Raw genomic sequence first — 27,382 nt, 5'->3', positions numbered from 1 at the left:
ATAGTCTTGTGCACCATGGTTGATCTTAGTAACTGCTGCTGTTGTGCATACATATTGCTGTCACTCTGAACTGTAGCAAAATTACAACTTCCTGTATTTTTGCACTTCCCTGAATACAACGACCAAACCAAATAAACAAAGCAGACAAGCGTGGTAACAAAGTTGAACAATGCATTTTACTCCGTATATAATGCGATATACAATTATACAGGACGAATGAAGAATTAGCAGCAGAAGCCACATGAGAAAAGGCAGCTGGGCGGAAAAGAGGGGTGGTCAATGTGATGGTCATCAGTATGAGGAACAAGGATTGAGGTGGCAGAAGATGATGGCAAACCAAGCCACCTCTTCCATTCCCCTCTCAACTCAGATCACATGCGTGGATGACATGAGTGATCACAAATGGAGTTTGCAGCAGTAGAACTAGTGTTGCGCCGGCAAGGAGACTAAAACTCAGTCTAGGGCAGCTTTCATCCTCGTGGTTGAATGTCCACTTGGAGCTCGACCACATGGAGACCCCGCCCATTGTTCTCCGAGTCCGCAAAGCTCCTCCGCACCACGGACTTGAACCCGTCGAGGAATGAGCCGCCATTGCTCTTCGCGGCAGGATCCGGGCTGCCCGCGTCCGTATTCAGACCAATGTTTTAAATAGCCGGCTATAGCTCCGCTATATAGCCTTTTCACTAGGGTGCCGCTAAATGGTCCCATGTACAAATAGCCCGCTATAGCCTGCTATAGCCTGCTATAGCCCGCTATAGCTGATTTTGAGGTCCGCCGCTATTTGGCAATAGCCCGTTATTTAAAACATTGATTCAGACGCATGCTGGAGACCGGCCTCGGCAGGAAGCTCTTGATCTTCTTGATCGACTCCGACAGAAGGTCATCCTGGGTATCCCAGGTATCCGCCTCCACTTTCTGCCGCCGGCGTATGGAACCATCTTGCTTCTCGTGCTTTGTGTACTGTCAGGCGGAGAAGAAGAAATTGGGAGTGTTTCACTTCCAGTGACTTGGGACCTTCCCTTGCTATACAAGGGCATTTCTGTACTACAATCCATGTCATCTCCTCTCTGAGAACTCAGGCCTTAGTAGCTCTGCAAGCTGCTCATTGCCACATGTTCACATGAGCATGACAGTTGACAGGAGATATATATATATATATCCTGACCACAACCTGTTTTCATGTTTTGCAGCAGGGAAGTACGTACTGGCAGTCTTGATGTATGCACTTCTTTTGCACCTCACAAAATTCATCGCATATATATCAGCATCAGATACATGCATAAATGCATGTGCTCACGTCGTACTGTGCTGTATGCCTTTGAATGTTTGAAACAATCGCCGGTCAAATAACAGTAATAGACAGATAAGATTTACACTCTCTTGCACAAGAAAGAACGCCGGGACAATCAGCAGCCTTTCACATGTGTGACTATATATGGATCATTACATACAAAAAGGGTTTAGATAGCCGTGGTTTTTTCCCTAACTTCAGCCAACATATCGGAGCAAGACGCCGTCGTTCCCGAGCACAAACCCTTGGTTGTCTCCAATGAACCTGCAACATCCATAACAACCATTGTAAAATGTTGGCAGAGTTTCAGACGTTAAACAGACTCAGACCCTGAACAAGTAAAAGAATGATATCTCCTGCCGAATTCAGGCGATCCAAGTGCTTACTTTACGGAGTATAGGTTGCCGGGGATGTTATCGGCGGCCCTGTCGCGCACCCAGGTCTTGCCGCCGTTGGTTGTTTTCAGCAGGACGCCACTCCCACCGGCAGCCCATGCCTCATCCTTTAAAATGGCACAACAGTTGTTCAATCATACTTTGTAGTATGATGTAAACAGAGCACCGTTCGTTTCAGTTATTGTTACCTTTGAGCGGTAGCCCACGTCCAGAATCCCAAACCCCCGGCTTTGCACCGACGCTTCCTCAAAGTCCTCAACTATCTGGAAATGGATCCTAGTTAGAATATGTTAATGAGCGCTTAAAGGAACTGCATTATGCTGTGTTTGCCCATTTTGCTAGCTAAACTGATCAAATCCAATAAGAACTAGCACTCACCCCTGTTCCTTTACTGAGGAAGAGTCCACCGCCGCGCACGAGGAGCCAGAGACCACCATCTGCTCTCCATCCCATGTTCTGTATCCGCCGCGCCACAGCCCTGTTGTGCGGTTGCCAATATAGCTGCAATATTGCAGGTATGTATAGATATTTCAGAACCAAACCCCGCAATTCACCTAAATCTACACTGCTAAGTAGTAGCTTAATATCATCGAACCTGCCCAGGCTCCCATGTCAAGAAGAAGTTGCCGCGGCTGGAGACAGCGACGTAGCTGCCGTCAGGCGAGCGGTTCACCGTGTTGAAAGTGCCGGTGTAGTAACTCGCACCGCTAATGCCGCTTGAAACTGTTCTGCACCACAGAGAAAAACGACAGAGCAAACAATGTCATGCCTTGCCTTGGTCAGTTGGTCACCCAAATTGCACATGACAGGAAGCAGGAAGTAGAGTGCAACACCCTACTAATGTCTCTAAAGCTCATTAGCCAGCAGCAAAAAATGTGTAACATGTGTATAACCATTGCAAACAGCCTTGACAGAATAAGCAGAACAGAATTATAAGTTTTTTATGAAGAATTCAACTGGACACACATGCTTGGCCTCCCTACCTGTTGAGAGTGGCCGAGACGGTCTCCTGCACGGCGGCCTTCCAGTTGTAGCCGCGGTTGGAGGTCACGTAGATGGCTCCCTCGTCGGTCACCATCTCCGCGCTCTGCTCCCCGGTAGCCTGGATGTACACCTGCCACAAAATCAACCATCAGTCAAGTCCCTACCTCTGTTCCCTCAACTTAGTTGGTATATGCATTTGCAATGCAAAATGAGTGTTGCAATTCAGAAAATGCAGTCAAGAAAGGAACCAAATAATCAGTTAGTTACCATGTCCCCTGGAAGCTGGGCGCTGAGCGGGATCCTCTCCCAGCTGTCGCCGGCGTCCTTGGTGTGCAGCAGGATGGCCGGCTTGCCGACGATCCACCCCTCCTTGCCGCTGAAGCTGACGGAGTTGAACCTGTAGTTGAAGTCCTCGTCCTCCGCCGACGGGATGGAGCGCGGGAACCAGGTGCGCCCGCCGTCCTTGGTCTCCAGGATCGTCTGCCTCGTCCCCAGGAGGAACCCTACAGCAGACCGGAGGATTGTCGATCGGCATGGTGTTTCTTTGGCCACTCAATCCATGGACTGAACTGAACAGAGAAGGCTCTTTTCTTACCGTGGGAGGGGTCGTCGGGGACGAAGGCGATGTCGAGCAGGACGACGCCGGGGTCGATGGGGAGGCCGACGCGCTCCCACTCGGACAGGTCCTCCGCGCGCGCCGCGGGGAGCCGGGGCAGCAGCAGCGGCGCGGCGGCGGCGACCACGGCCGCGGTGGCGGTGTCGGCAATGAGGCCGCGGCGGGACGTGGTGGCGGAGGAGTCGGCCTGGCACGCGCGGGGGACGAGGAGGCGGCCCCGGCGGCGGGTGGGGAGGAGGAGGTGGAGCGCGGCGGTGGCGGTGGCCATGGCGGGAACGGCGAGAAGGTGTGCTGCTGCTGTCTGTGGCTGCGCCTTCCGCGCCCCTTATCCAACCTCTCTTCACCACGAGCTGCTGCATGCGTCTACGTGGCCGAACCATATGCTTTCTCCACTCCATTATGCTAAAGTATTTATTTATCCTCTGCCTGATGCCATGTACACTGACATGTGAGCCCCGTTTCCTCTTCTCTTTTGGCTCTGCAATGCTTTTTTTCCTACAAAGCTTTAGGCCTTCTTTTGGGTTAGAGGAATTTTATAGGAATTCTAATGGATAGGAATTTTGTAGGAAAAATTCCTTTGAACCCCTTGATTTGGTGGAATGAATTCATATTCCTATGTAGGATATGAAGTAATCCTTCACATTTCAAAGGAAAAAAAAACTCTCTCCATCACGAATTATTTGTCGCGGAAATGGATGTAGTAATTCCGGATGAAGGGACTATTAACCTAGACTCAATGGAAAAAATCCATATCCTATGAATTAAATAGCATCTTTATTCCTAAAGAAAATAAGATGATTGTCATCACAGTTCCTATGGTTTTATATTCCCATAACATTTCTATCCTATCCTATGAACCAAAGAAAGACTTGCTTGTTTCATTAGTGAAGAAGAAGATTGTTCATCAATTAATTAAAAGAAAGTAAAACAGATACATCACATGTCAAGCCTTCTCAACACGTGCCGGGTGAACACTAAAAAAAACATTGTCGAAGAAAAGAAGCCACCGCTGCTATGAGAAAAGAACTCAGGAACAATGGCGAATCCAAATATGAAGATTTGTCGGGATGAAGGAGGACAGCCAAGCTCTACTATTATGCGCCAGTTGACCGCTAGGCATTGGAAATATCTCTCTCCACCTCCGAACAGCGTATCCACCATCATTGGGAAGCACATGCAAGATATTTTTCCCAACCGGGCACACCCCTTTCCATTAATTTCCTAAGAAAATACAACTGAACCAAAGGATAAGGAGACGGGAAAGGAGAGAAGCGAGTTGGGGCATTAATAGAAAACCCGCTACAGATACTCGCTGTCGAAAAACCTACTCCGGGGCAAAATCTTGTTAACACCGACAACCTGAGCAGTATCAAACAAGCTAGACCACATGTAGCAGAAGAACTGCAATAACCATCTAGGGGGGGCATCAAAGCCCAATGAGAACATCTAACTTCTAAGCAAAAGAAAAGAGCACATAACTCTAAAGCACACACACCAGCTTCATCCACGCTGAGCATTATGCTTTCTACGTGGCCATGTGGCCATGGCGGGAACGGGGAGCTGCGCTGCTGCTGTCTGTGGCTGCGCCTTCCGCGCGCCTCCTGCCCCTTCCTTATCCAACCTCTCTTCACCACGAGCTGCTGCATGCGTCTACGTGGCCACGCCATATGCTTTCTCCATTATGCTAAAGTATTTATTTATTCTCTGCCCAGATGCCATGTGCACTGACATGTGAACCCAGTTTCCTCTTCTCTTTGGGCTCTTCAATTTGTTTTTTTTTCTAAAACGTAATGGTAGCTACCGAATGTTTCGGTGCAGGAGAGACAACAAGCGAACCATATTTGTTGGCAGTTTTAGTTGAAAAACAAGATCAGACGACGACAGGTTTTAAACGAAAATTATTTTTTCAGAGAGAGATTGTCATGTCGCCTGAAGAATCTGCCCACTCACCCCTCTTCCCTTGAACTAAAACTGCTATGTGAACGTCTGCATGTGCCACCTCCCCCGGAGAACGTTCGCCGGGTATGAGGGTCCTTCTAAAGAGCATTAAGCCTTCTTTTGGTTTACATGAATTATGTACGGTTTCTAAGTGATAGGGATTTTATAGAAAAAGGTTTCTTTGAAATCTTTTAGTTTGTACTCCCTCTGTAAATAAATAGAAGAGCATTTAGGTCACTGCTTTAGTAGTCTAAACGCTCTTATATTTCTTTACGAAGGGAGTAGGAATAAATCATATTCCTATATTGGATAGGAAGTAATCTTTCACATTTCAAAGAAAAAATATTAGCCTAGACTCAACGAAAATATCCACGTCCTACCAATCAATTAGCATCTTTATCCCTATAGAAAATGAGATGCATGTCATCTTAATTCCTATGATTTTTTCTGTTCCCATGATATTCCTATCATATGAACCAAAGAAGGCCTTACTTGTTTCATTGACAAAGAAGAAGATTGTTCATCAATTAAATAAAAGAAAATAAAATAGACATATCACACAAAACTCATGTTGGGTGAACACTAAAGAAATATTGTCAAAGAAAAGAAGCCATAGCTGCTATGAGAGTAAAAAAAAGTCAGGAACAATGGCCAATCCAAATATTAAGATTTTTCGGGATGAAGGACGGTAACCAAGCTCGACTATATGCGCCAGTTGACCACTAGGCACCGGAAATATCCTGCTCCACCTCCGAAGAGCCTATCCAGCATCATTGGGAAGCACATGAAAGTTTTTCCCAAGCGGGCTGACACCCCTTCCATTAATTTCCTAACAAAAATATTCAGTACACAGTCTCAGCTATAGCTGAACCAAAGGAAAAGGAGACGGGAAAGGAGAGAAGCGAGTTGGGGCACTAATAGAATACCCACTGCAGATACTCGCTAACTCGCTGTCAAAAAACCTACTCCGGGGCAAAATCTTATGAACACCAACAACCTGAGCAGTATCAAACAAGCTCGACCACATACCGCAGAAGAACTGCAATAACCATCTCATTGGGCATCAAACCCTAGTGAGAACATCAAAGCAAAAGAAAAGTGCATATAACTCTAAAGCACATAGAGCCGCTTCGTCCCAGTAGCAGATCGACCAGCCAAGGAGGAGGCCACTTTCACCCTCTTCATGTCAGCCTGAAATGCAGCTCTATCTTTTATCTTCAGCAGCCCTACACAATACATCATAAAGGAATGAGCAATGGAAACAGCTTCCGATGGGGAATGTACCACATGCCCCTCAAACGTTACTTTGTTACGTGTACACCAAATACCCCAACATATGGCGGAAACAATCAACATGTAAAAATTCTTGCCACCAAGAAGGAAACAATACAACCACGAAAAACTCTACTAAATAAACCCAGTACAACCCAGCACCAGACTAAAAACACCTCACACTGAACGATTAAACAAGCAAGTGAAGAATAAATGATCGGTAGTGTCAATATCTCGACAAAAATAGCCTGAGGGATTCCCTAACCACTTGAATTTGCGCATATTGTCACGAGTAAGCACATCATTTCGAAATAACTGCCAGATGGGAATTTAATTTTAAAAAGCATGCCGGCCTTCCACACCCATAAACGGATTTTGTGATAAAAACCCCTTCACTCATCAAAGTCTAGGTAACAACATCAGGAGAGCCATTTAAATTAAGCCCATGGCCTTAGAAATAATTTCCATCCATTGCATGATATGCTCTCCAAACAACCTACGATGGAAAGGAATGTTGTAATCAACAGAAACAAACTCAGCTAGAGTACATTCTTGTTCCTCGCAAACATCAAACAACATAGAAAAACAAACTTTCAAAGGAATCTCAAGGACCCCATGATAATGCCAGATCCTAACCACATCACCTTTATTGATAATAATTCTCCAACCAGTGAGATAAACCTCCTTAAATTTCATATTTGCCTTCCAAGAAAGGGAATTGGTAAAGCAGGATTGAATATTAGCAACAATTTTATGTTTAAAATATCTACAACACACAAGCTGTTGCTAGAGGCCATTGCTAGTCTCTAATTTCCACCATCGTTTCACCAAAAAGACTAATATTTTGCTTATGGAGGTCTTTAAGCTCAGGCGTCCGATTTTCATGAAGCGGTAGGTTCTCAACAATTTCACCATATGATAAGCATGTTTCTTTTTTCTTTTTCTCCAAAAGAAACATCTACAGTGAGTATTCACCTTTTCTATGAATGTTTTGTTAAGCGAAAACACAAACATGAAATCAGATGGGATACCAGCTAAACTGGAGTTAAGCGCGATTGTTTTGGCTCGAGAAGAAGTAGAATAGCCAATACAAGTGTACGACCTCTTAATCAACTTAGCATCTAGATAGTCACAATCAATATTCTTGAGCATGGAGTATGTTATAGGGACCCCTAAGTATCTCATAGGAAGAGTGCTAATTTGACAAACAAACACTATAATAGAATCTATCTATCTTGTTATCCTCAACAATAGTGAAAACTTCAACGCGACGTGTTCACTTCCACCCCCTCCCACCCCCACATCTTTCGCTCGGTCAACGCATGACCGGTCGACCTGACTTTTGAAAAAAAAATCTGGTACTTTAAAAAGTTCAAGAAATAAAAAAATGTTTCTGGATTTGAAAAAATGTTTACAAATTTAAAACAATTTCATGAATTCAAAAAATGTTCATGAACTTAAAAAAGGTCAATGTTTCAAAAATAATTATTAATTTTCAAAACAATACAAATTTGCAAAAATTCATAGATTTCAAAAAAATCATGGATGTTTGATAAAGAACACAAATTTTAAAAACATTATGAAAATTTAAAAACAAAAAATAAAAAGAGAAAAGGGAATAATAAAGAATAACAAAAATAAAAATAAAAACAAACAGAAACAGAAACCCGATCAAAAGCTTCTAGAAGTTTCTCAAAACCGGAACGTTGAACGTTTATGAGCAGGCCCAATTAATTGCGGGGATGTGCGCCACGTACGGTTTGCCATTAGCGAGCGCTATAGGTGTTGAATAAGCGCGAAGACTATGGGGTTGTTTGGTTCTAGGTCTACGAGTGCCACACTTTGCCATATAATGTTGCCAAACTTGCCTAAGGCTAGTTTTTCAAAATGAGAGCCACAAGTTGGCAAGCCTAATGGAATCTTGCCACACTTTTTGAGTATGTGGGGCCCTAGTGTGGCTTGCCTAAGATATGGCTTGAACCAAACACACACCTAAGTTGATGAAACTTGTCTAACCTTAGGTGTGGCAATTTTTGGCAAACTTAGTCTCAAACCAAGCAACCCCTTAGTCTCAAACCAAACAACCAATATATCACTCTTCAATGTTGGGGATATCGCTTATGGGAACTTATCGGCCGACCCATGAGAAGGGGTAAATCGGCCAGTTTATCGGCATATCGGCTGATTTATCGCCATATCGGCTGATTTATCGGCCGATTTATCTTATCGGTCAGACAACGGTAAGCGATAAATCGGCCGATTTATCGGAATATCGGAAGATATCTTGAACAGTGTCACTCTTATAGCGAGCATATCTTCCGTCTCGCTGAAGCATTTTCTAAACTGCGTTGACCCGTTTTTTCTTTTGATCACTGGCTCACACTTGATTGCTCACTTGATGTCTCGTTGTAGTTGTATGTCCATTTTCAAATGCTTGATTAACATTTTTTAAAGGTTCAACACATTTTTTACTTCTTTCTTTTCTATGTTTTGCTTTTTCATCAGCTTTTTGTTTAGCTATTTTTGTCCATTCATTTTTTCTATTTTCTATCTTTTCTTTTTTGAGATACATCTCAAATTATTTAGTACAAATTCCACATGGAGCATTTTTTCATATATGTTGAAAATTTTCAAATACATGAAGAGAATTATTTTAATATATATTTTAATATTATTTTGAATACGTGTTAAGTATTCTTCAAATATTTGATCAATATTTGTAAATGGTAGGACACATCTTTTTCATAAATTATGTGGACATTTGTTACATTCTATAAGCATGTTTTGACAAATGTCTCAAACATATTTTTGAAATGTATGATCATATTTTAAAAAGGTCTTGAACTTTTTTTAAATGGCATGAAATACTTTTAGAAATCAAAATAATATTTGTTACATGGTTTATGTATATATTTTAAATATTGCATTTTTTTACGAAACGTGTAATTTTTATAAAATGTTATGGATATTTTCAATGCTTTTTACATGTTTCAAAAGTTGTGAAAACATTTTTTACACTGTGCGAATATATTTTAAATGTGTGATAAACACTTTTATACCTTGAAGTAAATTAATTTCTGAAAATTATGTGTTTTGAATATTTCAGAATTATAAAAAATATCATACGAACGAAGAACAAACTTAGGAAGAACTAATCTACCGGTCTAGCTAAATAGACGCTTGCTGGAGTGGTCCTTGTCTCTTGTTGCAGGAAAGAACAGAGGGGGCGACTATGTAACCCTTGTAGGTATACCTAGCGTAGCCTCGCGTCAATGGCGCACCAGCGGCCAGGTCCATTAGCGGAACCGAAAGTGGCTTCTCATTCGCTTCTTTCAACTTTCAAATATGACGTGTGTTGCCATGGGAGACGAATATTCCTGCACCACCCTACTGAACAAACACGAGTGTTTGCCGCAATGCCCGTGAATTGCTATGGGTAAAAGGTTGGTGTAGATGTGGTACCGATAAAGAACTTTTGTGAATTCTCAAGCATGAGTGTTTGCCGCAATGCCCGTGTCTTACTACGGGTAAAAGGCGAGCAATCGCTCCATGTGTTTTGTGGCAAGCATCGAAGTTATTATCCCTTTTTTGCCTCTTTGTCAACCTTCACGCTTCGTGCAGAACAAATAGTAGTTTCCCTGAATCAAGGTTAGTCCGTTCCATAAACACGGTTTATGATGTGGTAAAGAAAGACATTTATGTTTAAGTATGTATGTCTCAGAAACACTATTCGACATAACATATTTAAGACATATAAGATTATGATTATTATCAACCGAATTCATGGATCAAATGTTGTGAACAAAAAAGGTGGGAATTACTTGAGGTGAATTCACTGAAAAGAAGTATTCGGGCCAATGCACCATCTCATGGCACCACCAATACTTGCGTGCAAACATTCCCTGACTATCACGAACAACACTTGCGGCCGATGAAAATCCTCTGACACCTCAGCCTAGCGGCTAGCGTATGTAGCGCAGCCTGGGCTCCATGTTCACCACTGCGAGGCAAGACAGCTTAACAGCACTTCATATGAGTACTGGAAACAAAAATGCTAATCCGAAGCAAAATTAGGTTTGGCGCATACTTCCACTTGAGTACATCAATGTAAATGTACCACACTACATCATCGATGCACTTTTATGGTGACACAAAATACAATGATAGCAAGTCAACAAATCCATTTACTTGAGCCTATCGTAACAAACAAACAAAAAATCTATCTATCTATCTTCCATCTACGCATCAACAAGGAATGCAACTAGTAGTAGCAACTTCAGCTCAGGAAAAAAAAATCTCATCTCATCTCTCTCTTTCATCTTAATTATGCAAAGGCCGGGTGTGTACTCATTGTGTTTGTACCTCTCGATGCTTCATTATAAGTCAATAAAATTCACCATTTGTCAAAAAAGTCATCACTCTATTCCACTCAGATCTCCCTCTCTCTCTCTCTCTCTCTCTCTCTCTCTCTCTCTCTCTCTCTCTCTCTCTTTCTCTCTCTCTCTCTCTCTCTCTCAAGCCTATCTCATCTCTGAGTAGCAGCATCAAATAGCAGCAACAACAACATAGGATAAAAAAAATCTCATCTCTCACGCCGCCTTTGCTCCATCTTTCATGTCAGTAGTAGCACGAACGTCAATACACATCATAGCCGGAAAAATCTGTACCTCTCTCATATCTCTCTCCATGTCTCCCTACCCGTCTCCAACGTTGCGCCACCCCTGCCCCGCTCCAGCGCCATGCCGTGGCAGCGACTCCCCATCTCCCCTGCCCTTGCCCACTCGAGCGCCTCCCTGTCCCTTTCACTCCCAGCCTATTCGGTTTGACACCTTGCACACATAAGAATGCCTACACAAGCTAGCTTTAGATTGTTTAGTGGCGGTTGCCTGCAACCTAGGCGGAGCCTTGGCCGCCAGCTTCCCAAGCTCGCCGTCCGGCGCCCTCTGGGATTGATCACTAGGCTGAGGAAAGCGAGACCTCCTAGTTGGCGCCTTAAGCGCCAGCTAGGAGAACCAGCGCCCACACGCCCCGCTCGTCCCATGATCACCTTGTTCGCTCGGTCACAGGTAACTAGTTGATCAGTCTATCATTAAATTATAAAAAATAGCAAAAAATATATCAAAAAATAGAAAACAAATTCATGAATTCAAAAAGTTCATGAAATAAAAAAAAAAGAGTTCACAAAATAAAAAAAGTTCATGAATTTTGAAAACAAGTGGACGAATTCAAAAAAGTTCACGGTGATTTTGAAAAAAGAAGTACTTGGATTTGAAACAAATTCAGGGATTTCAAAAAAGTTCATTTATTTTGAAAATTTTCATGAATTTGTAAAAAATCTCATCAATTTTCAATTTTTGTTGACATTTAAAAACATGGAATTCAAAAAAAGTTTGCGAATTTGAAAAAAGGTCATTGATTTTGGAAAAAAAGTGACGAGTTTGAAAAAAGTTCATGGGTTCAGAAAAAAGTTCACGGATTTGTAAAAAAGTTCGCAACTTTGTTTTCGCAACTTTGGAAGAATTTAAGATTTTTTTATTTTCTAGCGAATTTAAGAGAAGAAAAAAATGAAAAAATAGAAATAAAGAGACAAAGAAAAAGAAACAGAAGAAAAACTGGCCAAAACAAAGCCAAAAAAATAAAACTAGCCAGGGAAACATCTATTTTTTTAGCGTTATATTTGATAAAGTAAAAAAGAAATAAAGCAGGCACAACAGGTGTGGTGTCCCAGTTGGTTACCGTGGTTTGTACTAAGCCAATGGGTTAGGGGTTCAAATCTTGCTGGGCAAACATGGTTTGAAGGTTTACAGAAAAAAGTGTAAATCACTGACCTATGGCGGAGGGAGGGGGGAGGGGGTGTGCGTGGGTTGGCAAAATAGTCTATAACCGTCGCCTTTTTTAGGGGACTCTAACCGGTGCTTAAGGCGCATAATAGGATTGGGGCAGGAAAGCTGGAAAGATGATTGATCGCTCATCGCATTGAGACATGCGCTGGACTGGACTAGTCTGGAATCGGTCGCTTGAGTGGCTTGGTCCGACCGATCCTATCGATAGATTCTGCATTTAGATCGATCACATCGTAAGGGCTTTAAAGAAAAAAAAGGCCGAAACAAGGAATGGTACTCTTCTTTTAGATAGGAGAGATTTGTCGTTCGTTCTATTTTTCTTCTTTTACGTTTATTTTCTTCATATTTTCGATAATATTAAAATACATATATTTGAAGCTAAAAACTACTTCATTTTCCGCCATAAAATCGTAAATATAAAATATGCCGGCACATGATGGCATAAAAAAATGTTTGTGACATTTAAAATGCTTACATGTTTCATAAAAATGTACGCGGCATTTAAAAAAATATTATTCAATGTAAAAGACTGTTTGTCGAATACAAGAGAAAATGTTTGTGTTAAAAAATGTAAACACATTAAGTAAAATATTCACACATGGCAAAAAATAATTTTTTGTGACATTACAAAATTATTATTTTTCTTTATAAAGTATCGTAGTATTAAGAAAATTGCTTAACGTGTATTTGAAAAATGTTTAACACATATTTGGAATTGTTTTAGATACGTACGTATGAAAAAATGTTAATAATGTATTTAAAATATGTTAAGCATGTAGAAACTATATTTCATATGTACAAAAAAAATGTACAAATGTGTATGAAAAAATAAACATCAAAGATGTATTTAAAAAATGTTAATCATGTAATTAATAAATGTTACACATTTATAAAAACTATGTTCCTGATGTAGGGTAAAAATGTACTATGTGTATGAAAGAAAGTAGCCATGTGTTGGAAAAAGTAGGAAAAGAAGAAGAAAAAGGGAAACCGTGTAGGAAAAACAAAAAATGAACAAAACCGATGAAAACAAAATAACCGGTAAAGGAGCCAAAGAATTTGAAAAAAAACAGTTATGAAGCAGAAGAACTATAAAAAAGGAAATACGCAAAGATAGACAAAGAATACAGGCAGAGGTACACAAAAAAATGAGGAAACCGGTGAAATCCAAATAAAGATGAAAAATAAAAAAACTTAGAAAACAAAGAAAACCGATGAATCCAAATTAAAAGCAAGAAAACCAAACAAACCAAAAGAAGATTGCAAAAAGAGGAAATGGGCAGGCCGAATAATGATGCGATAGAAAAATCAGCACTGTCAAATATAACACTGGTACCAGGCCGAAGCGTGCAGAGGCCTAGCACGCAAGCACCAGGCCGAATAATGATTTTTCTGTAATGTAAGGCCGCACGACCCAGGCACTAGTGCGAATAACCGGCAAACTAAATCGCGTGTGCGTTGAGCTGAGCTGGACCAAAACCATCGCAATATATAATAAGAAGGAATAATAAAAGTAACAAAATTAGACAAGTATTTATCTAAAGTAAGAATTTTTTCCTTTCAGAAAGAAGATAAGAACAAGAGGCTCACCACGGTGGTGCTGGCGACGAGATCGGCGCGGGCGATCGACGGCGGTGAAGACGGGGACGGGACGTGACGGACCGCTAAACCTAGACAAATCTCGGGAAAAATGGAGCTCGGAGGTCGAGTTTCGAAAGGAGAAAGATTAACTAGTGTGGCTCAGACATTTCATCGAACACCTCATGTGCATAGGAGGTGAGTTAGAGCACCCAAATGCCCTTCCCTCGCCGGCCAGAAAAAACAGAGCACTGTGGAGTGCTCTGCTGTGGCGATGGGGTATATATAGGGAACTCATTGGTTCCGGTTAGTGGAACCAACCGGGACTAAAGGCCTTTGGTCCCGGTTGGTGCCACGAACCGGGACCAATGACCCCCTTTAGTCCCGGTTGGTGGCACCAACCGGGACCAAAGGCCTTGTGCTGCTCCGCGTCAAAAGTTTAGTCCCACCTCGCTAGTTGAGAGGGCTCGAGAGTGGTTTATAAGCGCTGCTGCGCCCACCCTCTCGAGCTCCTCTCAACTGCAGGCTTTCGGGCCTAACCGTTCTCTTTGCCTGTGGGGCCTACTAGGCCTTATGCGGGCCTGAATCCTGGCCCATGGATGGGTTTCAAGTCGTATTCAGGCTGTGGTGGCCCAGTAGGTGGCATAATTTTTTTATCTGTTTTTGTTTTCTTTTTTGCTTTATTTGTTTTGTTTTGTTTCTACTTACAACAAAAAACTTATTTATTTTATTTCTAATTACTCATGTATTTTATTTTTATTTATTTTACTGCTGCTATTTTTATTTATTTTACTGCTGCTATTTTTATTTAATTTATTAAGGTTTATTTATTTTAGTTACTATAGTTTATTTTATTTTATTTTATTAAGGTTTATTTATTTTTATTTATTTTATTAAGGTTTATTTATTTTATTTACTATAAAAAATGAACATAGATGCGCCTATAGAGAAAATTCAACCTAAATTCATAATAAATTTCTATAAAATTCAAAGAAATTTATTGTGAATTTAGGTCAAATACCCTGTATAAGGGCATCTATTTTCACTTTGAGAGGAGCTCAACAAGGCAGAGAGGGACGGGCTTATAAACTGGTGTGAGCGCCCTTCGGTTGGCGAGGTGGGACTAAACACTGGACGCAACTAGGACCAGCCCTTTAGTCCTGGTTTGTGGTATGAACCGGGACTAAAGGGTGGTGGGCCAGGAGCGTTGCCCATTGGTCCCGGTTTGTCCCACCAACCGGGACCAAAGGGGTCGGACGAACCGGGACCAATGCCCCCACGAGGCCCGGCAGGCCCCTGGCCACACGAACCGGGACTAATGTGAATATTGCCCTGTGACCAAAGCCCACAACATTTGATCACTCTCTTATGATGTGCACCGAGAATGAAGCATCATTCAAATACGAGCAAGTTTGGTAGCGTGAAACAAACCTGGCAAAGGGAAAAACAAAGCTGTTGTGAATATCTGAACCTACAAAACTCACCCGGACTTTGGTTTCACTATAACCGGTCGCTGGTGAAGGATCACCCTGGGCGTTGTGCCGTCAATCCTCTTCAATTTACACAGCTCACTTACAATCTCCTTGGTCGTTAGATGGTCCTCTTCTTCGTCGGTTGATGTCAAATGAAACTCTTTCAGCTTCTCAAGGTTTTCTGCACCAAGAATGCCCTCCAGCATGTTGTACCTAATCTCAAGCCTTTCTAGCTCTGGCATGGCCTTCCTTGAAAATCTCAGAAGTGGCAATATAGGACCAGAGAGGCACATAAGTTTTAGACTCTTGAATCCACTATCTGGTACCGTGATCTGCCCGTCGGAGTACATCTTGTTTTTCGCAATAATACTCAGTGTTTGTCGGTCCTGTTGTTTGGCCCTAAAACAGAATGTGAGAGAAAACAACGCTTTTAGTTCACTGAGGTCCTTCAAGTTATCTGTCCGGAAGGCTGTCAATGAAAGGGTTAACTTGTTCAGAACATTCAGTTGTGTGATCCACTTGGGGAGCTTCATCATCTTCCCAGATAACTCAAGGGCAACAAGGAATCTTGGAGGAGATGACAAACCATCCAGTGATTTGACAAAATCAGATGACTCATCATCAATTATTAGGGTCTGCAGAGAGCAGCCACCTAGGTACTCAATGGAGGACCTTAACTTCTCTAAACTGGCATCAGTGACCATGGTTTTGAGCTTGTAGATAGCAAGCTTCCTAAGCTTGGTCAAATGATGAAGGTCCGATGATCCCTCAACAACCTCAACCCCTGATAGTATTTGCAGTGCCTTTATTTTCTTCTTGAAATCTCCAGGAAGCCTCAATGCCTTCCGTGTTGCTTTATCCCCTCCAAGTATGTTAACTAAACATTCAAGCTGGCTTACAGCTTTAGGCAACTCGACAACTTCTGTCTCCCTTATGTCCAGCGTCTCAAGGCTCTTAAGCTTTCCAATGTTATCAGGAAGTTGGTTGGTGTATGTTTTTCTGAGGCTGAGATATTTGAGAAGAAACATTTCACATATCTCACTTATATGGTGTTGTTTAACATCCTTGCAGCCTTCAAGATCGAGGACCTGTACAATTCCAAACTTAAACGAATGGGAAGAGAGTTGTTTCTTCAAGCTCCCGAAGATGGTCAGTGACCTGACATGAGACAAATTCATCTTCTCGGTATCCTTTGCATGTTTGGAATCACTGTCTTGGATGGACAGCCGACGGACCTTGCTGCTGGGAAGTTGCATGAACCAGTTACCACCAACCACAGTGATGAAATTCTCTTCACTTGCCTTCCTCACAATGAGCTCAAGAACCATATCGTGAACTGCACATTTCTTCACCTTTCCATTACCGTTATGCTCTACTGGTTGGATGATCTTCCTCCTTATGAGATGATTGAAGTATGTCTCCGCAATAACATCCACACCCAGCCCGTCTTTCTCACAGACTATACCTTCAGCTATCCATCGCCTTGTTAAGCGTTTCCTGCTGATTTTGTACCCCTTGGGAAATATGCTCAAATACAGTGAGCAAGTCTGGATTTCAGCAGGCATGTCGTCATAGCAATGGCTAATGAGCCTGGCCACTTCCTCCTGTGTAAGATCTTCCGCACCAGTTTTCGCTGATTCTGGAAATATATCTTTGCAAACTTTCTCCCAATACTGATGCTCTTTGCCTGGGTTGCAGGCCACAAGACCAGCCATTGTAATTATGGCCAATGGCATCCCCTTGCAAATCTTCCATACTTGCTCTGGAAATAGACCATCTTTCCTGCCTTCAGTTTCTGAGGTGGCTTCTTTAGATGAGTTTGCAGGATTGTGACCAGAAAAGTGTTAGCATTCTGAATAAAATCTTGTACACTAACTAACAAAACAAAACAAAACATTATGAAATAAATCACCTTCTTTTCTCTTAGATGTTGGAGTAGGATCTTTGCTTCCTTTGGACTCATTGTACGCCTGCATAAACAACTTCTTGGATTCTTCTTCAACAAGACCACGAACTTTACGAATGTCGACTTCTCTTTGTGTTGTAGCAACATCATGAAACCGTGTAGTAACTATTATTTTGCTTTCTTCACCAGTTGGAAGTGCATTTATAATACTATCCAGCAGCGATGCAGACCATACGTCATCAATTAAGACCATGTAACTGCCAAGAACAGAAATTTAAAAGTGGGTGCGCAAAGTGAGTAGGAAGTTGAAACAAAATGAAGTAAACTAAAATCCAATGGGATGGGTTCTCTAAAATAAGCTAACTTTGCTGAGACTGCAGTTTAAGATTAAGTTTGTGGTAGAACAGAGACTTCTATACATCTATACAACCAGCAGTAAAAGCAAACAATGTGAAAAAAAAAATATTCTAGTAAGTTTTTTTTGGAAAGACCCAGCAAGTCACGGCTTTTTTCTATTAATAAGCAGGGAGAAAAAATATGTACAGTGATCAGCGAAGTGACATAGAGAACAGGAAAAGGGGAGGGAAAAAACTATGGGTCCACGAAGGGACTAAGAAGGCATTTGGCGGTCTAAATTATTTTCACATGATATTAAACACGCCTATTCCTCTATTTTCACATGATGTTAACTCATTGGCTGTAAACATTTGCTCCTATGAATTAAAAACATTCTGCCTCTGTTTTCTTTGAAGATGGGCGAACTGTATGAAGCTGCCTTCCAAAATTCCTGAGGATCTACCGCAAGTTAATTAGTGCGTACCTCTTTTCGTTCAAGAAGTCCGCGATGTCTTTGTTGAGTGATCGATTTCACGTGCTTCCTCGGATTCGTCAGATCTGCAGCATATGGCCGCCATGACGGTCGACGAGCCTCGGCTGACGTGACCCCGTACGCCTTTGACGGCAGCTGCAACAAGGCTGTTCTTCTTCTCCGAGCTGCCCAGCTGCTTGTGGACGCTGGTGTGGGGCTTGAGTTGATCCCTGATGATCAGGAGGATGGCCTCCAGGTCGGTGCTCTGAGATACGGTGACCGTCGCACGGTGGCTGAACTTGTCCCCGGAGTTCCTGTACAAGGAGGTGGCGATGGCCGTCTTCCCCACGCCTCCAAACCCAACAATACAGGTCACCCTCTTGTCGAGGTCCCGCGTGTGCTCTTCCACTCCCACGGGTTCTCTCGTGCTGACCAGCTGAAGCAGGCTGGGGGCCTGGTCGTCGGCGACGTCAAATCTAGCGGCGCTGGTGCTGGACTCAGCTGGGTTGACGACCCCATACCTGTCGCGCCGCTCGCTGATCTGCTGCGCCCGCATCTTGAGCACGGACAGCTTCGAGGCAATGTCGCGGCGAGGCCGCCAAGTGAGGATCTCGTAGACGCTGCTGACGAGGCAGTAGCAGCGCAGGCTGGTGCGCAGGCCCCGGATGCGCTTGCCGGAGTCGTTGATACAGTCCTCAATGTCGTAGGTGACGTCGCGGATCTGCTTCATCCAGTCCTTCATCAAGCCGCCATGAACACCATTTTAGGCGCGGAGGAAGGACTGCATGGTGGCGAGCTCGTCGTTGATGTACTGGAGGTCACCCTCGACGCCCCTAATCAGCCTGTACTCGTCGGAGAGAAGCCCTCCAAGCTTGGACAGGACGGACCCCATGGTCGCCTGCGAAGCGCCAACCACCAGCTCCATCCCCCTGCTTTGCCAGCGGGATGTACCTGCCGCGGGCCTTTTTCTTCCACCGTCCGGCGGAGAGGACAAGGAAGAGCGAGGCACAGACCGCTACGGCTGTCGAGGAAGAGTATACTGAGATTGTCGAATCTGCGACATGGTAGTGGTGACGGGGGCGCAGGCCTAAACGAAGGTAGGGGTTGAATTAGGGGCCATGCTGTTTGAACGGTGACTAAAAAAGTAAGGATGTGGCTAGATTCAGTACATTGAACAAGTCTTAGTCAAGTGACACAACATATAAGGAAGAAGAAAGATTTTTTTTTTAAGAATTGTTTGCACGAATCTTTATGTAAGATCTCACGAATATAATATTTGAGACTTCGTTAAGCCTTAGTTGACTGAGGTTTAGCAATCCCGAAAAAGTAAAAAACTTAACCTATCGAAACGTTGGTCATAAGTCATAACTAAAGTTTTTTTTTCGGTTCTCTTATTTGGATGATTGCACTTGTTTATTTTCGAGTAAATTTTACCGTATGTACTCGCATGGGTCCTATAATTTATGAAATGCATATTTTTTAACGTGATACAGACGCAAAGGCTCATACATACGCACATACATTCATCCGTATAAATGCGCATATGCATGCTATACCTCTATAAGCATCTTCGAGAGACCGAGCCGGTACATCATCTTGAGATTGATGAAGGCGTAATAGACGCCTTTGTAGTCGACGAAGACGTCTCCTCCAACTAAATGCACATCGCCGAAAGACCTGAAATAAATTTAGAAAAATGCAAGCACCAACGTAAAGTCTAGGACTTAAACTCTAATGGGCTCGGAATACCACAGTCCTCCTAACCCGGAGATTCTCTCCTCGTCTCCCTGAGAGAAAGCGATCACTGGGTCTATCTGTCTCTTATATGTGTGTATTTTATCAAGTATTCGTTTTGTAGTTGTAAGAGGTTAGGATACAACTCCAAGTCATCCTGTTACAGTGGACACGGCTACTCAAATAGTTTAACTTCCCTGCAAGGGTGCACCAATCTATCAGATACGCTCGATTACCTCTGTCCGGACACACTTTTCTAGGTAATGCCCGGCCTTGGATAATCGACACGCCGTAGACCAACCTAGACTCTCCAGAGAGGTCAACACGCTGGTCTAAATCCTAAGCGCGAAGGGGTCATGGACCGATCGCCCTAAGCGCTCCTGCATGTTGTGCGACTTGACGGAGACCATACCCACCTCTGTATACACAAGCAGGTGGTTATCGCTCACCCCGACAATCAGCTCACCTATCTGAACTGTGACATCTGGAAAGCTTTCGGGATGAACTTACGAAGCCGAGGGCCCCATAAACCATTATCCCGCGCAGCGGTTAGTGCGTATATGCCAATGGAGGCAGAGGAAGATTTGTACACCAAATCAGAAGGAGAGGAGTCCCATGCTTTTTTAGATTGAGGAGTCCTGTGCTGGGTGAAACGAGGGGGAGGAGTCCCATGGTTGTACGATCCTAATAGGAGAAAAAGATTTCTAGGCCTTTTTCAGCATTTTGTTGATAGAATTAACGTGGGATTGCAACATGAATCATTTGCTCATAAGATTCCTAACCGAAGAGAAGATTTCTAGGCCTTTTCAACATTTTTTGTAGAATTAACGCGGAATTATGACATGGGCATTATTCGGATTGATCTGAACCATTATAACTTGGTCCCACGTGATTAACGGCTCCTAATTTCTTATTAACGTGAGATTTTTTAGGGAGTCCCTAATTAGTATAGGTATAGATAGATAGATAGATGGATAGATGTTAGTTAAGTGTGTTGAACTTTTACTAGTAACTTTACATTATATTTTCTAGCCCACAAAGGTGTTACGGAAGCATAATTAACCTTTTGGCTCATAAAATCTCCCATGGCATCATGTTAGGCTAAAAAAGGAGATCTTTGTGGGCAGAAAAATCCTCCTGTGTGGCATTACTACCATGTGGTATATAATTAAATCCATTGTACATGTCAATATGTTGTAGAACTTGAATGAAAGGTATTAATTGCAACAACTAGGCCTAAAAAATGTTGCATGGCTGCAAAATAGGATAAAAATGCTGCCAAACATAATAAACGATTTTGTTTATTCGGTAAAATAGAACCAGCAGCTTGTATAGATGAAAACGCGCTGCTAGATAGCATCGACATCAGCAGCGTTTAGTTTGGGAAAACACTACTAGCTCTTGCATAGTTGGAAGCGCTTAGCGCAGCATGCACGTGGCCACTGTTATGCCGTATCAACAATCTTTACCACTCTAGAACGCTGCTACAGGAACCCAGGGTAGCAGCTTTCCCTCGGAACGCCGCTAGTTCACGTGTGCTCAGTGGCGGAGCTAGCATTTGATTACAGGGTGGTCCGCCTAATTTTTTTTAATAAGCAATATGATATGTAAAAGTTCTAACTAATTACCAATATCACAAAGAAATAGATTAATATGATCTTACAAACGCACTAAAATTCTTAATTAAATCTCAGTGAGAAAAATTATGTACAAATTATGTCTGTGTTCATGTGCAGAAAATTGGGGCAAAAAAGCAAACCCTAAATCTGAAATTGGGGCATTTTAAGGTACCAAATTGGTTGCTCATTGGTTGACTGGTTGTCACGCTAATCGGAAGATGACTGACCAGCAGAGGCTGCCGCTGGCTTTGCAGCGGTGCAGTTTGGCGGGGGCAGGGGAGCCGGGCAGGGGCGCCAAGCGCAGGCGGCCGGCCGGGGGCAGGGGCGCAGCAGGACTAGCGCACAGGGCAGGGGGCGCGCGGGAGGCCGGGAAAGGGATGCGGGAGCCTGATGGGTGGCTGCGCTCCGGGCTCCGGCCGGTGAGGATGAGAGGAACGGCGCGGCTGGGTGTCGGGGTCGGGCAGGTGAACTTATGGTGAGGCGGCTGTGCGAGGGAGACGAGCGTTCTACTCGAAACTCGATGTGGACATGCCATGCCTGCAGTCGTTCCTCCCTGGATTGCGTTATTGGGCCCTTTTTTCTCTCTGGCCCAGTTAGAGTCATATGTACATAAGCAGATCAAAAATCCCAGGGTGGGCCGCGGCCCACCCTGGCCACCCTGTAGATCCGCCATTGCGTGTGCTAGCAGCACCACACTGGCGACACGTAGCCTGAACTCTGCCAGTGCTCACATCGAAACGCCGCTAATTAGGGGTTCCTATAGTAGTGTGCACCATTGCGAGGCTTCGATGTTGTGTTGTATTACCGCCAGTGTGTTAAACCGCTGATATATAAGTAGCCTATATCATGCGGGCCTATTGACTAATTATTACATTTAACATTTCAAAATGATTAAACAGTAATTATGTAGGATTTGACCTTTGGACCCACATGTCATCCACTGCAGCAGGTCCTCCAATGAGATCAAGAAATTTTTAGGCTATTTTTTTTTCAAAATGCAGCTTAAGTGGGTCTGATCATCATCAATTAGGGACATAGACTAGCTAAGTGACTACAACACCATCACCGAAAAATTGGAAACTGACTACAAGCTAATTACACTACCATTTACAAAACAACCATCTGCCAACATAAGCGGACCACTTGAGAAAAACAAACAACCAAACTATAGCATTAGCAAAGCCAGCCACTACACAAAAGCTTTTACCAAACACTTGGAAGATACCACGAAAAGTTGTATCAGCCTCACAATGCAGTTCTTCATTGCTATCCGCACGATCAGTTTTGTTCCCCACTGCAACAACATATTTCGATTAGCATCTTTTTTTCTGCAAGCAGGTGTGTGCTATGTAGCAAACACTTCACTAGCTATCTACTCAGACAGTTTGGTTCCCCACCGTAACATGACTTGTTTGCATCCTTTTTCTAGCTACAAGGTGTGTGCGATGCAACAAACACTTCACTTGCTACCCGCTCAGATAGTTTTGTTCCCAACAGCAACATGTCATGCGGGGAAGGAGGTATGTTCAACCCTGCTGGAGCCATGCCCCGCCAGCCTTGGTAAAAAACATAAAGACATTGTTTTTGGGGCTGCTTAGATTGGAAAAAAATATATTAGGTTTTGGCCTCCCAAAACATCTATATTTTGTGTTTCACCCCCCCCCCCCCCCCCCCCCCCCCTCTCGAACAGTTTTGTTCCCAACAGCAATATGTCCCACAGGGGTGGAGCTATGTTCAACCCTGCAGGAGCCATGCCCCGCCAGCCTTGGTAAAAAACATGAAAACATTGTTTTTGGGGCTGCTTAGATTGGAAAAAATAGGTTTTGGCCTCCCCAAACATCTATATTTTGTGTTCCCCCCCCCCCCCCCCCCCCTCCTGTCTAGCTCCGCCACTCAGTTTGCCTCCTTTCTCGGCAAGAAGGTGCGTGCAAGCAGACGGCGACGCACACACCAATGAAACAATGATTAGAGAATAATGACCGGGAGATTTAGTTTATGTGTGTTAAAGTCAGGGTTGAGTTGGTTTCGAACGGGCTACATACATGGAAAATGTAAACAGAAATTTCTACCTTATGTGTTCTGCCAAAAAAAGTTATGTTTTCATTGTCCTTTTACATGGAAGTTTTTATTTTCGTTTCGATTTTTCTGCAGAACACACAAATATCATCATGTAGTATTCCATCTTTTCATTCAAGCAAGGGCCATCCCACGTTTCCACCTAAATATCCAACCGGATGTAGTGCTCCAGCAGCTCATAGTTTGAGTTTGTAAATCTTGATCACGTACGACTCCAGCTCATAGTTGACGTTGATAATTTCAATGTCATCGTAGCGTAGTGGGTGGCCATTATGGATCTCACATGGCACGATACTCTAGTTGACAATAGACAATATAAATTGGCTAGACCGGCGTGTGTATTCTCCATTGCTAAATTCTGCTACATAATATCTATACTTTACTTAACTGTTCTACCTTGCTATTATCTATCACCATTGTTGCCATTTAATCTTATAACTAGCAAGATAAGGGGCTTGACAACCATCTTGTCATGTTGGGTACAAGTGTGTTTTTGCCGTGTGTGCAAGAGTTACTTAACTTGTTAGCTTAGTAGACTCCTACTAGATTGATAACCTTGATTCTCTAATTGAGGGAAATATTTGATGTTCAACTTCACCCTTCCTCTTGGGAGATCCCCAAAACTCTTGCGGGATCAAGCACCTATTTTATTGTTGAGCCTAGTCGATCATACCAGTCCTTTCACGGGGCGGAAGCCATTTTGTGATACGACGAGACAAACTAACCGCGCGCCTATATTTTTGCCGTGATGTCATGCTCGCACCATAATTAGCGGACCATATGATGGACAGAGTTTTGTCGCCCATTCGGACATTACCGCAAACATTTGCTTCATTCAAATCCCGTAAATTAACCACTTTTAAGTTTTCCTCATGGTTTAGGTGAGTACTTAGATCTTGATCCAGAGGTTGTGAAGTAAATTTATTTTCGCCAAACTACTAATAATTACGTCATGTTTTTTCCAATCTGAGAAAAAGTAAATGTTAATATGCAAAACGCTAAAGCATATATTACTTATTTTGATCAATATAATAGCGTTTTCCTCCATGGAATTTATGTATTATTTTTCTATATATAAATACCGTTAATTTTCCTTTGGTTACAGTACATCTATGTTATTGTTGTCTTCAAAAAGTAGGATAACCATGGCCAGCGATGCACACATCTATTTTATTATATTATTCAACAGAATATGACAAAATAAATACATGGATCAACCCAGAGCTACCTTACCGGCAAGCATAGTCGCTACCCCTGCAAGCTTAATGATGTGTCTTGACCTCGCATGAACACACAACATCTATCCGGTGGCCTGCTACCTTACCGGAAGTCTTGGACTATCTTCGATCGCATAAAGCCAAAATTTGAGTATGTACCACATATATTGCTTCTTTCTGCCACTTCCAATTTATTTCCCTTTTCGAATCGTGGCTAACCAAGTGTTGACTTGTTTACTTCTGCAGAGAAACTCCCACCAGCGAGCATCTTTTGGAACTCGTACAAAGACCATCTTTATTCATGCAAGATGACAACGTGTTGTGAACCGGCATGTGGTTGAATGGTTAGGAATATAGTCTATAGTGATATCCCGAGCCCACCGGGGTTCAAGTACTAAACATGACACTGATGTTCACATTACCCTGGATTTATTTTAGTCTTTCCAGCGTCAATCTCAAGATGATATGCTGGTTCAGTCTTGCGGAGGTGCTTATAGGGGTAGGGTGAGTATATGTGTGTATGTATGAGTGTCTACGTATGTACTATCTTAAGAAAAAGATGACAACGTGTTAGGCTGAATTTTTTTCCTTTTTCTTTTATCCTCACACAAGTTCTATACTGACTTCGCTGAGGATGATTGTGCCGCGGAGACCTGTGGTGCGGGGCAGACGCGAATAGAAGTTTCTGCACAGGAGGAATGAGTATGCAGTCATTGACAATAACTAGCAAAAAGGCCCGTGCGTTGCAACGGTACGGAATAAATTTGGAAGTGTGTGTGTGTTATTTACTTATGTCATGGTGCACTACTGAAGTGCATCTCCCGATCCATCTGCTTCTACCTCATCGTATCTTCCTTTTGATGGGAAACTATTGTGCAGTGACCAGTGAATACTGTAATTGCAAATGCCATGACAAAATGAGCAGGTACAATTAGGATTGCTCTTAGCTTCTAAGAAATTTTCACCATAATCGTTGTAATTATAAAGTAACAGCCCAAAGGTGGTAACCAAGTGAAAAGGGAAAATAACTTCATACACATAAATGAAATAGCATAGAGCTATTGCTGGAAATATCTCACATCAGTTTTGAACCAGTGAAAATATCTCACATCTGTATGAAAAGCACATAATGATTATTAACACTAGTAGGAAAAGGGGCTTTTACCCCGATTTGTAAGGGCCTTTTGTCCCGGTTTTCGAACCGGGACTAAAGGGTCGTTACTAAAGCCCTAACCCTTTAGTCCCGGTTCTTACACGAACCGGGACAGAAGGTCCTCCACGTGGCCGCTGCTGCCAGCCCAGGCAGGGGGGCCTTTGGTCCCGGTTGGTGCCACCAACCGGGACCAATAGGCAGGGCCTTTTGTCCCGGTTGGTGTCACCAACCGGGACCAATAGGCATCCACGCGTCAGCATTTCAGGGGCTGGGGTTTTTGTTTTTTTTTAAGAGGGTGGGGTTGGGCGGTTTTGGGGGGTTAATTTAGGTGTTTCATATATTGTGTTAGCTAGCTAATTAATAGAGAGAAGTGTCCTCTCTTATCTCCGTGCTTGGTCGACGCTACGTACTATATACGTATGGAGAGGACTAGACACGCTAGCTAGTAAGCAAATGAAGGAAACAGAAGATCGTCATGAACATATGCATACAGAGAGAAGTGATATCGACCACCTCTCCTTCTCCGAGAGATTGGTCGAACAACAAGTTCTCGTATATCTATCTGACACTACCGGCTACATACATACAATAATTATCTCTTACAATATAATCTCCTAATTAAATTGTAAGAACACAGGGTCCACATAGTATTCTCCGTTTTCAGCGATCACGTGGTCAAGGAAGAATGTCGCCAATTCCTCTTGAATTGCTCGCATACGATCTTCTGCTAGGAGTTCATCCCGCATCCGAAACATCTAAGAAGGGGGTCAATACATATATATATATATGAATAAATGAAACTTGACACAAATGATGGTAATAAAATAAAATTGCGAATATTATTGCTTACGCACTTCATATTGTTCGTCAGAGTAGCCCCGCTCACAGGTCGTGTGGCGGATAGACTCGCAAACGTAGTATCCACAGAAATCATTCCCTTGTTCCTGCCACAACCACTTTACAAGAAATAGAGGTCAATCTAACTGATAAGCAAGCATGCTAAATGGTATTGATTCAACTAGCGCTTGAATCACTAGGAGATGTGCGGAACATGCTACTATAGTACTTACTTTCGGGTGTCTAAATTGCAGCTTCTTCGGCAGTCCCGGAGCTTTTGTGGTGAATTTTCTCCAAACCCTGCTAGACAAAGAAAACAATTAATTGATATCAGGAAATGAACAAAGTTGCTGATATGGTGGATAATGATCGATTTAACTTACTTCTCGAGCATTTGAGTCATGTCCGCATAGTCCTGAGGATCTTTTCGTCTCGAGTCTAAGACGGTTACTACTCCCTGCTCAAGCTTAATCTCTAGGAGAATATAGTGGAAGCTGCGCATGCATGCATAAGTCATCAATTACATTACCATAACCTGGACTAATAAGGGAAACCGAATATGCACAAGATAGTAACACTCACTTGAAGTTGTAAGGAAAGAGTATTATATCTTTGTTTTCATTTATTACCAACGATCGTAGCA

The 27,382-nt window shown here is 42.8% G+C and overlaps 1 protein-coding gene and 1 pseudogene across 1 annotated transcript; both read right to left on the bottom strand.

Moving 5' to 3' along the window:
* Positions 1-1,304: 1,304 nt before the first annotated feature.
* Positions 1,305-3,650, bottom strand: LOC123168012 (photosystem II stability/assembly factor HCF136, chloroplastic). The gene is made up of 8 exons (XM_044585875.1): positions 3,266-3,650; positions 2,938-3,173; positions 2,670-2,800; positions 2,282-2,414; positions 2,065-2,187; positions 1,875-1,949; positions 1,678-1,793; positions 1,305-1,555 (listed from the first exon to the last, which is right to left on the bottom strand). The coding sequence occupies exons 1-8, from the start codon at positions 3,552-3,554 to the stop codon at positions 1,489-1,491; spliced, it is 1,170 nt and encodes a 389-aa protein (XP_044441810.1). The 5' UTR covers positions 3,555-3,650; the 3' UTR covers positions 1,305-1,488.
* An 11,625-nt stretch (positions 3,651-15,275) lies between these two features.
* LOC123171522 (disease resistance protein Pik-2-like) lies at positions 15,276-19,028 on the bottom strand (annotated as a pseudogene).
* Between the last annotated feature and the right edge of the window lie 8,354 nt (positions 19,029-27,382).

Source organism: Triticum aestivum, chromosome 7D (genome assembly GCF_018294505.1).
Source record: "Triticum aestivum cultivar Chinese Spring chromosome 7D, IWGSC CS RefSeq v2.1, whole genome shotgun sequence".
Taxonomy (NCBI): domain Eukaryota; kingdom Viridiplantae; phylum Streptophyta; class Magnoliopsida; order Poales; family Poaceae; genus Triticum; species Triticum aestivum.
This window is presented reverse-complemented; position numbering and strand designations above follow the sequence as displayed.

Bases quoted from the DNA above. Each gene is read 5' to 3' on its own strand.
- LOC123168012 (XM_044585875.1), bottom strand. From the start codon at position 3,554: ATGGCCACCGCCACCGCCGCGCTCCACCTCCTCCTCCCCACCCGCCGC. The intron at 2,801-2,937 runs GTAACTAACTGA...ATTTTGTGGCAG, and splicing joins CCCAGCTTCCAGGGGACATG to GTGTACATCCAGGCTACCGG. The intron at 1,950-2,064 runs GTGAGTGCTAGT...ATCCATTTCCAG, and splicing joins TCCTCAGTAAAGGAACAGGG to ATAGTTGAGGACTTTGAGGA.